Genomic DNA, 13,647 nt, shown 5'->3' with positions numbered 1-13,647 from the left:
CCAAGGGCAGACTCCATTTTGAAAAAGCCACAGAGCCCCTAGGAAGATATGAGTGACAAAGCAAACCCTGCATAACTTCACCCAATGCTATCAACTCTTTGCTGAGTCAGATTAGGTCCCTATATTATGTAGGAGGCGAGAGAAGTGGGATAGACTGACAGAGCAAGCTGTACAAACTGTTTCCACTATGCCAAGGCCATGGAGACAAGTTTACATCAAAAGCTATCAAAACTCCATCCCCTCCTGTACCCATTACTACCAAAACACCCAATGCTACCGTGATCTCCCTTATAGGTTTGCCTCAGTGTCCCTATTCCACCTCACATAACCCTTTGGTACCCCATATCTCCCTCACTTACAAAATGTCCCTCAGTGCTGTCTTGAAAATAATGCGCAGGAAACGCCAACCGCCGGTGCCCACATAGATAGTCAGAACAGCTGCCAGACCCCAAGACCAGGGCAGTCCCAGGAAGCGGAGGAAGCCCACTGAGGCCAGTGAAGCTGTGCAAAGGCCGGCAGCCCTCATTCTAGGAGAGAGAAGAGGAAGAATCATTCTTACCCTAAGGCCATAGTTGCAGGAAGTGGGGGAGGGGAGAGGCAGAAGAACCGTAAGGGCAGGGCATAGGAATCCCAGGGTCATAGGATTTAGAAAAGAGGGGCAATGGAGTAGAGGAACAAGAGGGTGAAGGGAAAAAGAAAAGTAAAGGAGAAAAACAAAGAGGTAGGAGAATTGTGGGAGGGCAGAGGCAGGAGAAAATGGGGGAAGAAGTGAACAAGAGTACCAGAACAAGGACTGGAGTCAAGTGAAGAGAGTTCAGAGAGACCAAAGTGTCCTAGAGAGTAGAGGGGTCGTGAGGAAGAGAAGTTGGGAAAGAGAAAGGGGAGAAGAGAGGGCAAGGAGAGTGTGAAAGAAAGGGGGAAGAGGAAAAATGGGAGAAGGAAAGAAGGAAAGAGTAAGGGGACAGCTGGGGGGCAGAGAGAGGGGAGAGTAACAGGGGTAGGAGAGGGGGCTGAATCACTTTGGGGGAAGGGTGAGGAAAGTACAGGGAGAGTAAGAGGGAAGAGTTCAGGGAGAGTCAAAGTGATAAAGTAAGGAGAGAGTGGAGATAAGAGAGGAAAGTGAGAGTGGGGACAGGAGAAGGGAGGATGGGGTCACTGGGAAGGGGAAAACAGGAATGGGGAACACTGAAGGGAGAGATCATGAGGAAGGAGACAGTGGGAGTGGAGAGCATGACAAGAAAAAAGGGGATAATAGAGAAACGGAGAAGAAAACAATAATGGAGGACAGTGGAGGATGGACAGTAAGGGGGAAGAGAGGGAGTCAGTGGAGAAGTGAAGAGGAAGTTGTGGCAACAATGAAGGTGGCACAGTAGGGGAGGCAGTAAGGGAGGGGTGAGTAGTGGGGACAATGTGGGGAGACTGAGTGGAGACAAAGAGGGACAATGGTGAAAATGGTGCCGATTCCAATGAGGGGGACATGGAAGGACAAGGAAGAGGACAAGGAGAGAAGACAGAAATAATTTAGAAGAGATTGATGTTTAGGTATGGGTTGGACTAGAAGGGCTCTGAGATCTGTCTTAAGTGATTTAGTAACTTCTGGGCGAGGAGAGAAGGGCCTGGGGTCAGGGAGAGGGAACCAGGGCTAATTAGAGGGTTTCTTATTTTGGTACATGTTGGAATAGATGGCTTCTCTGGTCTCTCCTAACTGATTTAGGGACTACTAAGGGAGGACAGTATGGGGACCTGCAAGGGGGACCAGTGAGAAGGGAGGATGAAAAGGGACCATGAAGAGACAGTGAGGGGACAGCAAGGGAGGACAGAAAGAGGGAACAGTGAAAAGGGACTGTGGGGGGATCTTAAAGGAGCAGGGAAGGGGAAGGGTGACAGTGAGAAGGGACAATGAAGGGACAATGAGGGGGGACAGTTGGAGGGCAGTGAGAGGGACAGTGGGGGCCAGCAAGGGGGAACAGTGAAAAGGGACTGTGAAGGGACCATGGGGGGACCTTAAACGGGCAGTGAGGGGAACAGTGAGAAGGAACTGTGAAGGGACAGTTAAGGAGACAGTGAAGGGACAGTAAGGGGACAGTGGGGGAAGCGGTGAGGAAGGAGACTGAAAGGGGACAGTAAGGGGGACAGGAGCGTCTGGGTCGGGTACACGTTGGACTAGGTGACCTCTGGGGTTCCTTCCAGGCTATGTGCTGACCATTGGGACTAGGAGGGGAGCGGATCTGCAGGGGGTGCTTCGGGGAACGAGAGGGAGGACAACGGTGGGGGGGGGACTAGTGAGGGGGTGGGGAGCAGGGGGAGGACGGGAAGGGGAGTCAATGAGGGAATAACGAGAGCTGTAGAACTGTCACACGGTGTCACACACTCACACACACACACACACACACACACACGTACACGCGCGCGCGCACGTACCTCACTCTCTAGTCCGCCCCCCAGGCCCCCCGACCCCCCCCCCCCCCGTACCTTCTCCCTCTCCAGCTTCCGGAGGTCCGGACCATAGAGCACCTGGGGGGCCAGAGAGGCCGGTTCCGAGATCCGGCAGCTAGAGCAGCCACCCCGCAGCTACCCTTCGTTTCCATGGCAACTTGCCGCCAGGCAGGCGCGGAGCGGGGAAGGGTAAAGGAGGCTGCCTCCCACGTGGGCTTCGAGCTGGGCCTCTCGCCAGCCTCCTCCCCTCCCCCCGCCAGGCAGATATGGAAACTGAGGCCCGGCATCCCCGGACTCAAGGTGCCAGATCCGATTCCGGGTCTGGACGTGCTGGGCACTGGCTGCTGGTCCCAGGCACACTGCGGGCGGCCGCCCCCTAATGCTTGTAGAATGAATGAACCCATGTTTGGGGAGCTGTGACGGTGTGCTCGTGCCCAGCACCCTGCCAGGGGGTTTGGATAAGTCCGTATGTCTATGCCAAATCCTCGTCCTAACCCTCTTTATGTGCCCCAGAACCGAGCCCAGCCATCTCTGAATCTCCTGCGATCTAGATTCACGATTCACAAAGCGGGAGCCCAGAGACCATCCAGCCCAGCCTCAACAAGGCTCCCCTCTAACTAAAACAGGATTCAGAGGATCTGTGAACTTGGATGGGAGAAAAAATTACATCTCTATTTTCATTAATTTCGAAGTGAAATTGAGCATTTCCTTAAATTACTTAAAAACATTATACTGAGAAGGGTTCAAAGGCTTCACCAGACTGCCAGAGGGTGAAGAAAATGACACAAGGTAAAGAAAACTTCTCTAAATGCTCTAAAATGTACCCAACAAGTAATCATCCAGTACTTGCTTGTGGAGCCCCAGGAAGAGGGAAGCATCGCTGATGACTCTTGGATATTTGCCATCTCCACCCTGGCATCAATCACAGTGTAATAATATGATAATGACAATCATAGCTCTTGTGTTTTATGATTTGAAAGGAGAAAAGAGCCCTGTCCTGGGAAAGTCTAGGTTCTAGTGCTCTCTGGCCCTTCTGCCAGTCTCAGTGGAGCCCTTAGGCAAATTCTTTTCCCCAGTAGTTGTTGGCAGCTCCCATTGGGTTCAGTGGCCCTGGGCTAATGCTCTGTCTGCTCCTTGATCACTCACCTCCTAGAAGTCTTCCTCAACAGCTTTCATGGAAGGTCGGGTGATCAGAGGCCCTCAGTCCAGAAGGCAATCACAGCAGCTTCTGCTCTGATTATCAACTAAATCCTTAGTACTAGAGCTGTTCCATACTATCTTCCAAGGTGCACTAACTTAAGCCCCCTGGGGCTCTCTTGCTCCACAAGGCCTCCGTTGATAAGCAATGTGGGCAGAAGAAGCAGCTGGGGATCTCACAGCCTCCATATAGGAAGCCTTGGCTTCCTCTGAGGGCACATAAAAAACTCCATCTCTGGTTTCTGAGAGTGTCCAGCCTGCTGAAGAGGGGCAGAATCACAGCTTCCTCTTATTGCAGCTTTTCCAAACAGGATTTCAATAGTATCACAGGCGGATGTCTCCAGAAGGCAGCTGTATTCTCCAAGTTACTACTCAGATGCTGCTTTCTCTAGCCTGGCTATATGAAGCCCCCATTAAGCAACAAATCTGATGCTTTGTTTGGGATGGGGGGGGCAGGGGGAGAGGGTGCACTTATGGCCGGCGGTAGCACTGGCCCCAACTCTGGGTGCTGCCTGGTCTGGGACTGCCACAGAAGCTCTGAGAGGTCCCTTCCCAGCTCTCCACAGTTTCAAGTTCTTGGTTCAGATCCCCACTTTCCTCTCCCCCAACCCGCCCCCGCCCCCGCCCCACCCCAATCCTTTGGATGCTTGTTTTCAAACAAGCTCTATGACCTTTCCCCCAGTTTCTCTTCCGTGGGGGGAGGCAGCCTTGGCTTTGGTCCAGTGCCCTTTGGAGAAGGGGGCTGACAGGCACACACTCTATAGCCTCCCATTGGTCCCTCGAGCGTGGGCAGCTCAGCTTGAAGGAGGGTGGGGTGGGGAAAATAGATGGAAACTTGTAGTGCCCCCCTCCTCCCCCACCCTACACACAATGTGGAACTGAGCCTGACAAATGGCTCGCCCAACAGCCCCTCCTGCTGGCTAGAAATTGTAGTGCTCTTTCATTGATAGATTTAGAGCCAGAAGGAACCTAGTCCTAAAAGATTACTTTATTTTAAAAACTCTCAATTTATATCCAGGTGATGTTTCCAAGGCCATACAAGCAGTAAGTACAGGCTAGGATTTGAACCCAGGTCTTATGACTAGGAATCCAGCATTCTTAATGCCCTTCATAGAATCCCTACAGGCATCCCCTTCCTGATGCCCCTAGCTGTTGGCATCAGCTCTCAGCACCATTTTACTTATCTCGTATTTATTCTGCGTGCATTGTTTTCTTTATATACTTATATATGTACATGTCTTCTCCCCTGACAGAATTTAAGGGACTTGAGATCAATCAACCAATCCACAAGCACTTATTAAGCCCTTAGTATGTGCCAGGTGTTACTCTAAGTACTGGTGGTGATACAAAGACCAAAAACAAAAGAAACTGTCCCTGTCCTCAAAGTGCTCATATTCTAATGGGCAGATCAACATATCTATTAATGGATATGTACAAGATATGGACTAGATGGAAAGTAACCTTAAAGCAGAAGGCTACCTAGCATTTAGGGGACCAGGAAAGGCATCCTGCAGAAGATGTTTAGGCTATCTTGAAGGAAATCAGGGATTCTAAGACATGAAAAGCCTTCTGGGCATGGTAGACAGATAAAGAAAAGGCAGGGATTTAGAGTTGGAAGAGGGCTTAGAGGCCAGCAGATACAACCCCTTCAATTTACAGATGAGAAAATGGAGGTTCTGAGGTTAAATTAATTTGCCCAGCAAATGTATATGGTAGGATTTGAGCCCAGGTCTTCCTTTCTCCAAATGGAGCACTCTGTCTCCAACAGTAGATAGAATATCATGGGTGAGGAAGAGCAAGTAAACCAGTAGGGCCAGACCATCCAGGGCATGAATGGAAGCAATGGATATGAAGACTGGACAGATTCTTATAGGGCCAGGTCATGAAGAGCTTTAAATGCCAAACAAATGAGTTTATACTTGATCCTAACAGGGAGACACTGAAGTTTGGATGGGGGGGGGGGGGTAAAGGGGAGGGAGGTGACATGATCAGATCCACAGTTTAGGAAATCATTTTGGCAGCTGTGTGAAGGATAAATTGGAGTGGGGAGAGACTTGAGGTAGATCAATTAAAATATTATAATAATCTAGATGAGAGATAATGGTTGTTCATGGTGGCTGAGTGAGTAGAGAGACTTACAGTATGTAACAGATGTTGTGGAGGTAAAAATGACAACATTTGGCAAATGATTGGATGTATGGAGTGAGGCTAAAGAGTGAAAAAAATCACACCAAGGTTGGGAACCTGGGTGACTAAGAGAATAGGGTCTACAAGTGTTAGGGAGCTTGGGAGAGAGGTGGGCTTGGGGGAACATGAGCTTAGTTTTAGACATGTTGCATTGGAGGTTTCTGGAGAAATATGAGTTTAGTTTTGGACATGTTGAATTTGAGGTGTCCTATGGGACATCCAGTTCAAAAGTTCCAATAGACAGGTGATAGATATGAGGCTAAAACTCAGGAGAGTAAGTAGGATCAGATATACTAATCTGAGAATCATTGGCACAGAGATAATAACTGAATGTATGGGAGATAATGAGATCACCAAATAAGACTGTAGGGAGAAAAGAAGGCCCAGGACAGAGTTTTGGGGGACATTCACAGTCAGCATGACATGGATAAAGATCAAACAAAGGTTTTCATAGTTAAGAGTAGGGATTGTTTCACTTTTTTTGTCTTTGTAATCCTTGCACCTAACAGAGTGCACAACACATACCATGTTTCCCCGATAATAAGACACTGTCTTATTAATTTTTTTGGACAGAAAAACACCAGAGGGCTTATTTTCAGGGGAGGGCTTATTTTAATGAACATTGACAGCAATTTTAATAAACAGGTAAATGTGAACAAAAAAATGTACCTTTATTCAATAAGCAAATCACTGGGGAAGAACAGGATGACGCGCTCACTGCTGCAGCTTTTATTGGATGCAGCTCGGAGCGCGGCGTGTGTTTCACGGGAGGGGGAGGGGGGGACGGTGTATACAGAGGGTACCAGCGTGTAGCGCAGGGGATCACCTTCACTACAGTAGCAATATCAATAGGGCTTATTTTCGGGGGAGGGCTTATTTTAGAGGAATCTTACACAGTAAGGGGAGGGCTTATTTTCGGGATAGGTCTTATTATCGGGGAAACACGGTAGTAGGTACTTAATAAGGATGACTCTGCTCTTTTTGAGAGACAGTAAGGAATAGTAGAAAGAATACTGTATTTGGAATCAGATTTTGTTTTTGTTTGATTCCCAGATCTGGTACTTACTGTCTATGTGACTTTGGACAAGTCATTCACCCCCCTGGGTCTCAGGTACTTCAACTATAAAATAAGGAAGTTGGACTGGATAATCTCTAAGGTTCCCTCTACCTTGAATTCTATGATATTATTAGACTTTCTCCTGTTTCTCCACTCTCCATGCTCCCAGCACAGCCAGACTGGCTCCTCACAGACTTCCCAAAGGTCAGAACCAAAGAATTTGGTTCCAAACTTCAGCATCAGGAATTGTTCTGCTGGTCTAACTCCCCTCCCCTGCTTTTACTAATAGTGTGACAGACAACACTTAACCCAAAGGAGATGGGCATCCCTCACTGTGTGCAAGGACATAGCTTAGAGGGTAGCAAAGATCCTAGACCCTCTTCTCTTCCTGTGGTAACCTGATAACTTCAATTATCACACATATGCTGTTAATTGTTTTTCTATCCTCACCTCTCCCTAGACATCCAGTCCCCTATTCCCAACTGCATGAGATACTTCCCCATCTTGAAGAGTCCATGAGCCCCTCAAATTCTAATGCTATGACCAGCAATATTTGAAAGACTGTGGATAATGGGAGAAGCTCATCATGAAGGGAGGGCAACTGCCCTCACTTTCAAAAAACAAAGGAGTACCATTTGCCCACTATAGGCCAGGGAGCTTGGTTTCCATTCATGGGAAATTTCTAGAAGAGATCAGTTAGAAGCTGACTAATAAATATCTACAAAGAGAAGCCATGATTACATTCAGCCTGCCCACACAACTTCATCAAGGGCAGGTCATGAAAGACCAACCTCATTTTCTTTTTTGACAGGATTACTAAACAGATTGGTTTGGGGAATGCTGGGAATATACTTCATCTGCAAAGTTTTTGATAAATATCTCTTCTTATTTTCATGAAAAAAATGGAAGGATGTGGACTTGATGAGAATAGTTAGATGGATTCAGAGCTGACTGGATGCCTATACTCAAAGAGTAGTTGTTAATGGTTTAGTGTTAAGGTGTCTAGAGGGCTCCGGTAGAAGCTCCAGGGATCTGTGACTGGCCTTGCACTGTTTAATATTTTAATCAATTGGGGTGGCCAGGTGGCGCAGTGAGTAAGAGCGGTGGTCCCAGAGTTGAAAGACCTGGGATCCAATCCAGGCTCAGATACTTAGCACCACACCCAGAAATAACTGGCTGTGTAACCTTGAGCAAGTTACTTAACCCCAATTGCTTTAAAAAAAAATATTTTAATCAATGCTAAAAGCTTAGATGGAATGTTTACCAAATTTGAGGTTGAAACAGTGCTTGGAGGGAGGCAAATACCAGATGACAGAATCATGATCCAGAAATATCTTGATAGTTAAGATTGGGTTGAATCTACTAAGAGAAAATTCAATGGGGATAATGGTAAAGTTCAACACTTGGAAACAAAATATCGACTTTACCACTATGAGGATGATGGTTAGGCAGCAGTTTATCTGAAAAAGATCATAGTGTTCGTGGATTGCAAGCTCAATGAACACCAGTGTGATGTGGTAGCACCTTGGGCTGCATTAAGAAAGATACAGCTTCCAAGAGGTGAGAGTCCCATAGTACTTGTCAGACCTCAATTAATAATAACAACAAAAACAACAGTAATAACACAAGGTTAGGTTGGGAGGAAGGTGCTATTGTAATCCCAATTTTACAGATGAGGAAACAGATTAAGTGACTTGCACAGAACTAGGAAGTGTCAGAGGTTGGATTTGAACTTGGGTCTTTCCTGACACCAGGCCTAGTGCTCAACCCACTGTGCCACCCAGATACCTCATCTGGAGCATTATGTTCCATTCTGGGCATCACAGTTTAATAAGGTCATTGATAAGCTCATAGGACAAAGGGCCTTGAGTTCATGTATTTTGAAGATAAATTGAAGAAACTGGGCATGTTTAGCGTAGAGAAGACTCCAAGTACTTCGCAGCTACTGAAGGTTGTCATTAGATTTATTCTGTTTGGTGCCAGAGGGCTGAACAAGGAGCAACGTGTAAAGGTCGCAAAGAGACAACATCAGGCAAAACTTTCTAATAATTGGAACCATCCCGAAGTGGAGTGGGCTGCTTTGAGAGTGGTTCGTGCCCACTCCTTGGAGGTTTTCAAGCACGGGTTTATCTGGTATGTTCTAGGAGGGATTCCTTTCAAGCATTGGTTGGACCAGATGGTCAGTGAGGGCCATTCCACCTCTCAAATCCTGTGATTCTGAATTGTTCATCCCTAAATAACTAACTTCTTCCTAACTTCTGTATTAATACTGATAGCACCGCCATTTCCTCAGTCTCCCAAGTTCCTAACCTTGGAATTATCTGTGAAGCTTCTCTTGTCGTACACTCTAGACATCTAATGTGCTGCCAAGTATTGACATTGTTGCCTCTATAATTATCTTGGGCATCCAAGCCTTTTTACTATGCTTGCCCTCCCCAAGCTCTATAGGCCTTTGTCTCTTCTTACCTAACCTAGTGTAATAGCTTATTAAATTCATCTTCCTGCTTCATTTCTTTCTCCAGTTCATCCTCCACTCTGATACCCATTAATCTTCCTAGTGTACCTCATTATAAATGAGACATCTACTCAGAGACCTGCAGGGACTCTCCAAAGTTTAAATTCCCAGTCCTGGCATTTGAGGCCTTCCACAATCTGGTTCCAACCTTAACATCCAGTTCACACACTCTATTGTAGCTAAATGTCCAGTTTCTGTCTATATGACTTTGCTCATGGCATCCCCCATGCTTGAAACAAGACACCCCGTCTTATCTGCTTCTGGTGAGTATCTCTCCTCTCCCCTTTGAGAGCCAGCTGCCCGGCACCCCCATTGCTCTCTCCTCCAATCTGCCATAGTGCCTTGCTTCACTCTCCTTTACCCCCACTCCATACTACACCGAACCGTACTTATTTGTGTCCAAGGAGAATCCCCTCAGTTAGAAGGCAGAACATGTCATTTTCTCTCTTAGATGCCTAGTTCCTTCAATGCCTTGCCTGTAGTAGGGGCTCAGTAAATTGTTTGACGAATTGCATTGGATCGAATTGAAAGGTTAACATTTTAATGATCAGAGCTTTGTGGTTCTGTGGGGTTGGGTGGCTGCTCTACCCTTTTCTACCACTGAATCAGTTTTCTAAAGGATAAGGACTCTGACAGAGGCTTAGCAAGGTTGACCAGGTCTGTGCAGCCCAAAAGGAGACAGTCAGAGGCTGACCTGAGAAAAAAGCGTTCACTGAAGGAAGATGAAGAGCACAAGCTAAGGTGCTCACTGTGCACTGGGGGAGATACTCAAGCCCCTGCTGGTGACCATCCCTTCTCCTGAAGTCCTCTTCCCTCTAGCTCACAGCACCCCCCCAGGGCAGACTTTTCTGCCCTCACTTAGCTAGGGCTCAGAAACAGTGAGAAAGAGGTTAGAGGTTTAGGGAGATTAACCTTACAAAGGACTTGACCTCCCAAAGCCATTCTATTCATAGAAGGGCCCCCACCTAGCTCCTGAAAAATCACCTCATATGACACTCATTGCTTTTACCCACAAGCTTCTTTGGCAAAAATTCAATCAGGTCTGCCTCAGAGTTGACCGGTGGGAGCCAGGAAGGACAGGCATGTCCTCTCTCTTCATGGGAAAAGTCCTGATAAGGAACAACAGCGACGGGGATGAGGTGGACACAGAGCAGGAGCTGAGCCTCCGGCTGGACAACAGGGTGCTGCTGCTGTATTTCGGGGCTGGGGAGTGCCCTCGGTGCCAGGCTTTTGCCCCCATCCTCAAAGACTTCTTTGTGAAGCTGACAGATGAGTTCTATGTGAACAGGTCCTCACAGATTGCGCTGGTATATATCTCCCAGGACGAGACTGAAGACCAACAGGACTCATTCCTCAGAGATATGCCGAGGAAGTGGTTGTTCCTGCCGTTCCAGGACGAGCTGAAAAGGTAAGCCTAGTCGGGGGCTCTTGCTAGGGGAGGGAGAGCCAGCTAAGGACTCCAAGGTGGGGCAGGTGGCAGAGACTTTTCAGAGGGGCCCCTCCCTCCACCAGTGCTGCCTGCCCTATGCCCCTTCATGGCCCAATATTAGAGCCCCAGGATTCCCAGCAGAAGGCCGAAGGAGACAGAAGCTTCCTGAAGTGAATCTGACAGAATTAGGTCTTTTATCAAGGTGGGCTGAAGAACAAGGCATAGAGAACAGAAAAGAAACCAAAATTTAACAATTTATACCATTGGGCCAAGCGATTAGAAGCTAGGGGTATTGACCTCTCTCCTGTCATCCCCATCATAGCCCATACTTTAGCAGAGGCCTCTGTATTTATGGCCTAGTAACCTGGGGCCAGTCCAGCCTCTTCCCTATCTACCACTTCCTAAGAGACATCCCATAAGGGTTATGCTCCCTTTCCACTCCCACCCCCCTCTTATAAGAGCAGGAATAGGAACCCAGAGTTCCTGCCCTCCCCCCTTCAAAGTAGCAGCTCTCTTCTTTAAGAAAAGCTCCCTCCTCCCAGCCCCAGGACCTGTGGGGGGAGGGCTTCTGTTGTAGCCCAGTCTTCTAGTCCCATCCTATCTAAACCCCTGGACACTGAGGCCTCATACTGACTTGCTCACAGGGACCTTGAGCGGATGTTTGCTGTAGACCACGTACCCATGGTAGTTGTGCTGAAGCCTAGTGGTGAGGTGGTCACCAGGGACGCTGTGGATGAAATTGGCCGACTTGGGCCTGCCTGCTTCTGGAACTGGCAGGAGGCCTCTGAGATCATAGACCGAAACTTCCTGGCTGCTGAAGACTTTGATGACTTGGCACCCAGGAGCCTCACTGACCCCATCCGACGACTCAAGTATAAGATTGAGAAGGAGACTTCAAAAAGCCGCACCTCACAAGATGGTGAGGGAGAAGAGGAAACTGGAGATGGGGTGATGTTCTGAGCCTGCTGAGTGGGCTCAGAAAGGGGCTCTAGGTGGAAGGTGCCAACCCTATGGGAAGTTGCCCAATGACTTCTAGATGTCTGGGTCCCTACAAAAACTTGCAACAGCAAAGAGGCAGGAAAGACACTGAACTGAGATCCAAGCAGTGGATTCATCTTGTGAATGACTCCTGAAATCTCAGGGACCATGCTCCCTTGTTCCTCTAGGACAGCCTCACATTCCTTCCTACCTAATGTCCCACCTGCTCTCCTTAGGATCGGGAACTTCCTCAGACCCCAGGAGAAACAAGACTATTCCTGGGGAGATACTTAGTATATTCCACAGGAGATACCACTGGAGCCTCAGGGTATGAGAGCTGGCACGCCACACCAACCTTGGACAACTCTGTACATGGCACCGTCTGCAAGAGTTGCTTCAGACCACTCTACATTCCATTCCCTCTAGCAATCACCCCAATTAGTCATTCCAAGACGAGCTAAGACACTAGGAAAGTGAGGAGCATGAGGTCGTGGGAAACAGAATCTCAGAGTTGCAAGGGACCTTAGTGACAATCTAATTCAACCCATACCTGAAACAGAATCTCCTGGACAACATATCTGCTATGTAAACTTTCTAGCCTTTGAGGACCTCCTCCAAGGGGGGCCCACCACCTCCCAAGGCAGCCCATCCCTTTTGGGGAGAGTTCTAATTTTCTGAAAGCCTTTCTCTACATCAAGCCTAAAGATGATGCCTCTTTCTGACTTTGCTCCTCATTTGGCTCTCTGGGGTGAAGCAGACTAAATGTCTATGAATTGCCCTTCATATACCTGAAAGGTTCTCATCTCTCTTTACTGCACTGAATCTTCTTGTGCGTATGGGCCAGAAGGAGAAGCTCTGCTCTCTCTATTTTGAGGCTTGTGAGCATAGCAGGCTATCAAAGATAGAAAATAATGGGATCAAGAAGAAGTCTTTATTATTAAGAGCAAATTGAGCCAGTCCTGCAGGCTTATTACCAAGAAAAAAAAAAATCCAAGGCACACAATTTTGTTCCCTGCCTGCCCAGAATGGTATTAAAGCCTTCTGGGGCAGGCAACCCTCTGAGATGCCTGTGCCAGAGAATAACCTCTGGCATTTGGCAGAATAGCTTCAGGACCCTACCTCTCCCCACACCTTCACCAGGCACCCTCGGTGGCAAACTCTCAGGCTCTTGTTAGGGGCTGAGCTGCCTGTCCCAGAGATGCTGTGACAGGATGTAGGCTTCAAGACATCAGAACGGCCCATGGAGTGTAGTGTCACCCAAGGGGCAGAGAGGGCAAGAGGAAGAAGACAGGCACTGTGGTCAGCAATGCACTTGTGGTGCCATTCCAGAATCCTGAAGGTTGATCCCTTCTCCACTGGGAGCTAACAGACACTGGGAGGCAGGCGGGCTGCTGCTGTCCTCTCCACCACAAAGCCATAGTTATACTGGAATGACACACAGAATGAGAAATGGGGCGGCTTCATGGACAACAGACATGAAAATTCTAAGTCTTAGTTTCCACCTCCCACAGAAGACTTCACCTGCAGGGGCTGGGGGGTTTCAGGGAATAGGGAAGGAACCCTGTAGACATGACTATGGGACAGAGGACCAAAGGGCCTACCTCCTCCTCGATGTCAGCCAGCGATTTGATGGTCAGGTCTGTGAAAGTAGAAAAGCCCTGCAGGAAACATCAGAAGAGTCAACCCCAGGGCAGAACTCCCCCTTTAGGAAATTCCAGAGGACACAAAAAAAACCCCAAGCCATCACCAGGCTCTTTGGTATGTGAGTTAAAAAGGCTAGAGCACAGTACAACCAGATCTAGGAGTCTGGCTGACCATGCCTCCAATAACCCCATCACAACCCCCCTC

At 48.1% G+C, this 13,647-nt stretch overlaps 3 protein-coding genes across 6 annotated transcripts in view; 1 reads left to right on the top strand and 2 right to left on the bottom strand.

Annotated features, from left to right (window-relative positions):
• The window catches only part of SLC27A1 (solute carrier family 27 member 1), a 17,649-nt gene extending 13,430 nt beyond the window's left edge, over positions 1-4,219 (bottom strand). Inside the window, exons 1-2 of one of the 3 annotated variants that reach the window (XM_069083142.1) lie at positions 3,583-4,219; positions 360-527 (exon numbers count right to left, since the gene is read on the bottom strand). In XM_069083142.1, the coding sequence (XP_068939243.1) occupies positions 360-526 (167 nt within the window). In that variant the 5' untranslated portion in view covers position 527; positions 3,583-4,219. The other 2 variants (XM_069083141.1, XM_069083143.1) reach the window with 2 other exon arrangements.
• Positions 1-13,647, top strand: part of NXNL1 (nucleoredoxin like 1) — a 15,361-nt gene that overhangs the window by 861 nt on the left and 853 nt on the right. Inside the window, exons 2-3 of one of the 2 annotated variants that reach the window (XM_069083150.1) lie at positions 10,433-10,800; positions 11,466-11,948. In XM_069083150.1, coding sequence (XP_068939251.1) covers positions 10,475-10,800; positions 11,466-11,781 — 642 coding nt within the window. In that variant the 5' untranslated portion in view covers positions 10,433-10,474 and the 3' untranslated portion in view covers positions 11,782-11,948. Of the gene's footprint in view, positions 1-10,432; positions 10,801-11,465; positions 11,949-13,647 lie in introns of those variants that run through there. The other variant, XM_069083151.1, reaches the window with a different exon arrangement.
• The window catches only part of MVB12A (multivesicular body subunit 12A), a 5,045-nt gene continuing 4,109 nt past the window's right edge, over positions 12,712-13,647 (bottom strand). The window contains exons 8-9 of the mRNA XM_069083149.1: positions 13,401-13,457; positions 12,712-13,224 (exon numbers count right to left, since the gene is read on the bottom strand). Coding sequence (XP_068939250.1) covers positions 13,162-13,224; positions 13,401-13,457 — 120 coding nt within the window. The 3' untranslated portion in view covers positions 12,712-13,161. The remainder of the gene's footprint in view (positions 13,225-13,400; positions 13,458-13,647) is intronic.

The sequence above is a fragment of the Petaurus breviceps genome, unplaced genomic scaffold (assembly GCF_028583685.1).
Source record: "Petaurus breviceps papuanus isolate PSGF00001 unplaced genomic scaffold, PetGlider_PUasm1.0 172, whole genome shotgun sequence".
NCBI lineage: Eukaryota > Metazoa > Chordata > Mammalia > Diprotodontia > Petauridae > Petaurus > Petaurus breviceps.
Note: the sequence above shows the minus strand (reverse complement) of the source record. Positions and strands in the feature narration are given on the sequence as shown.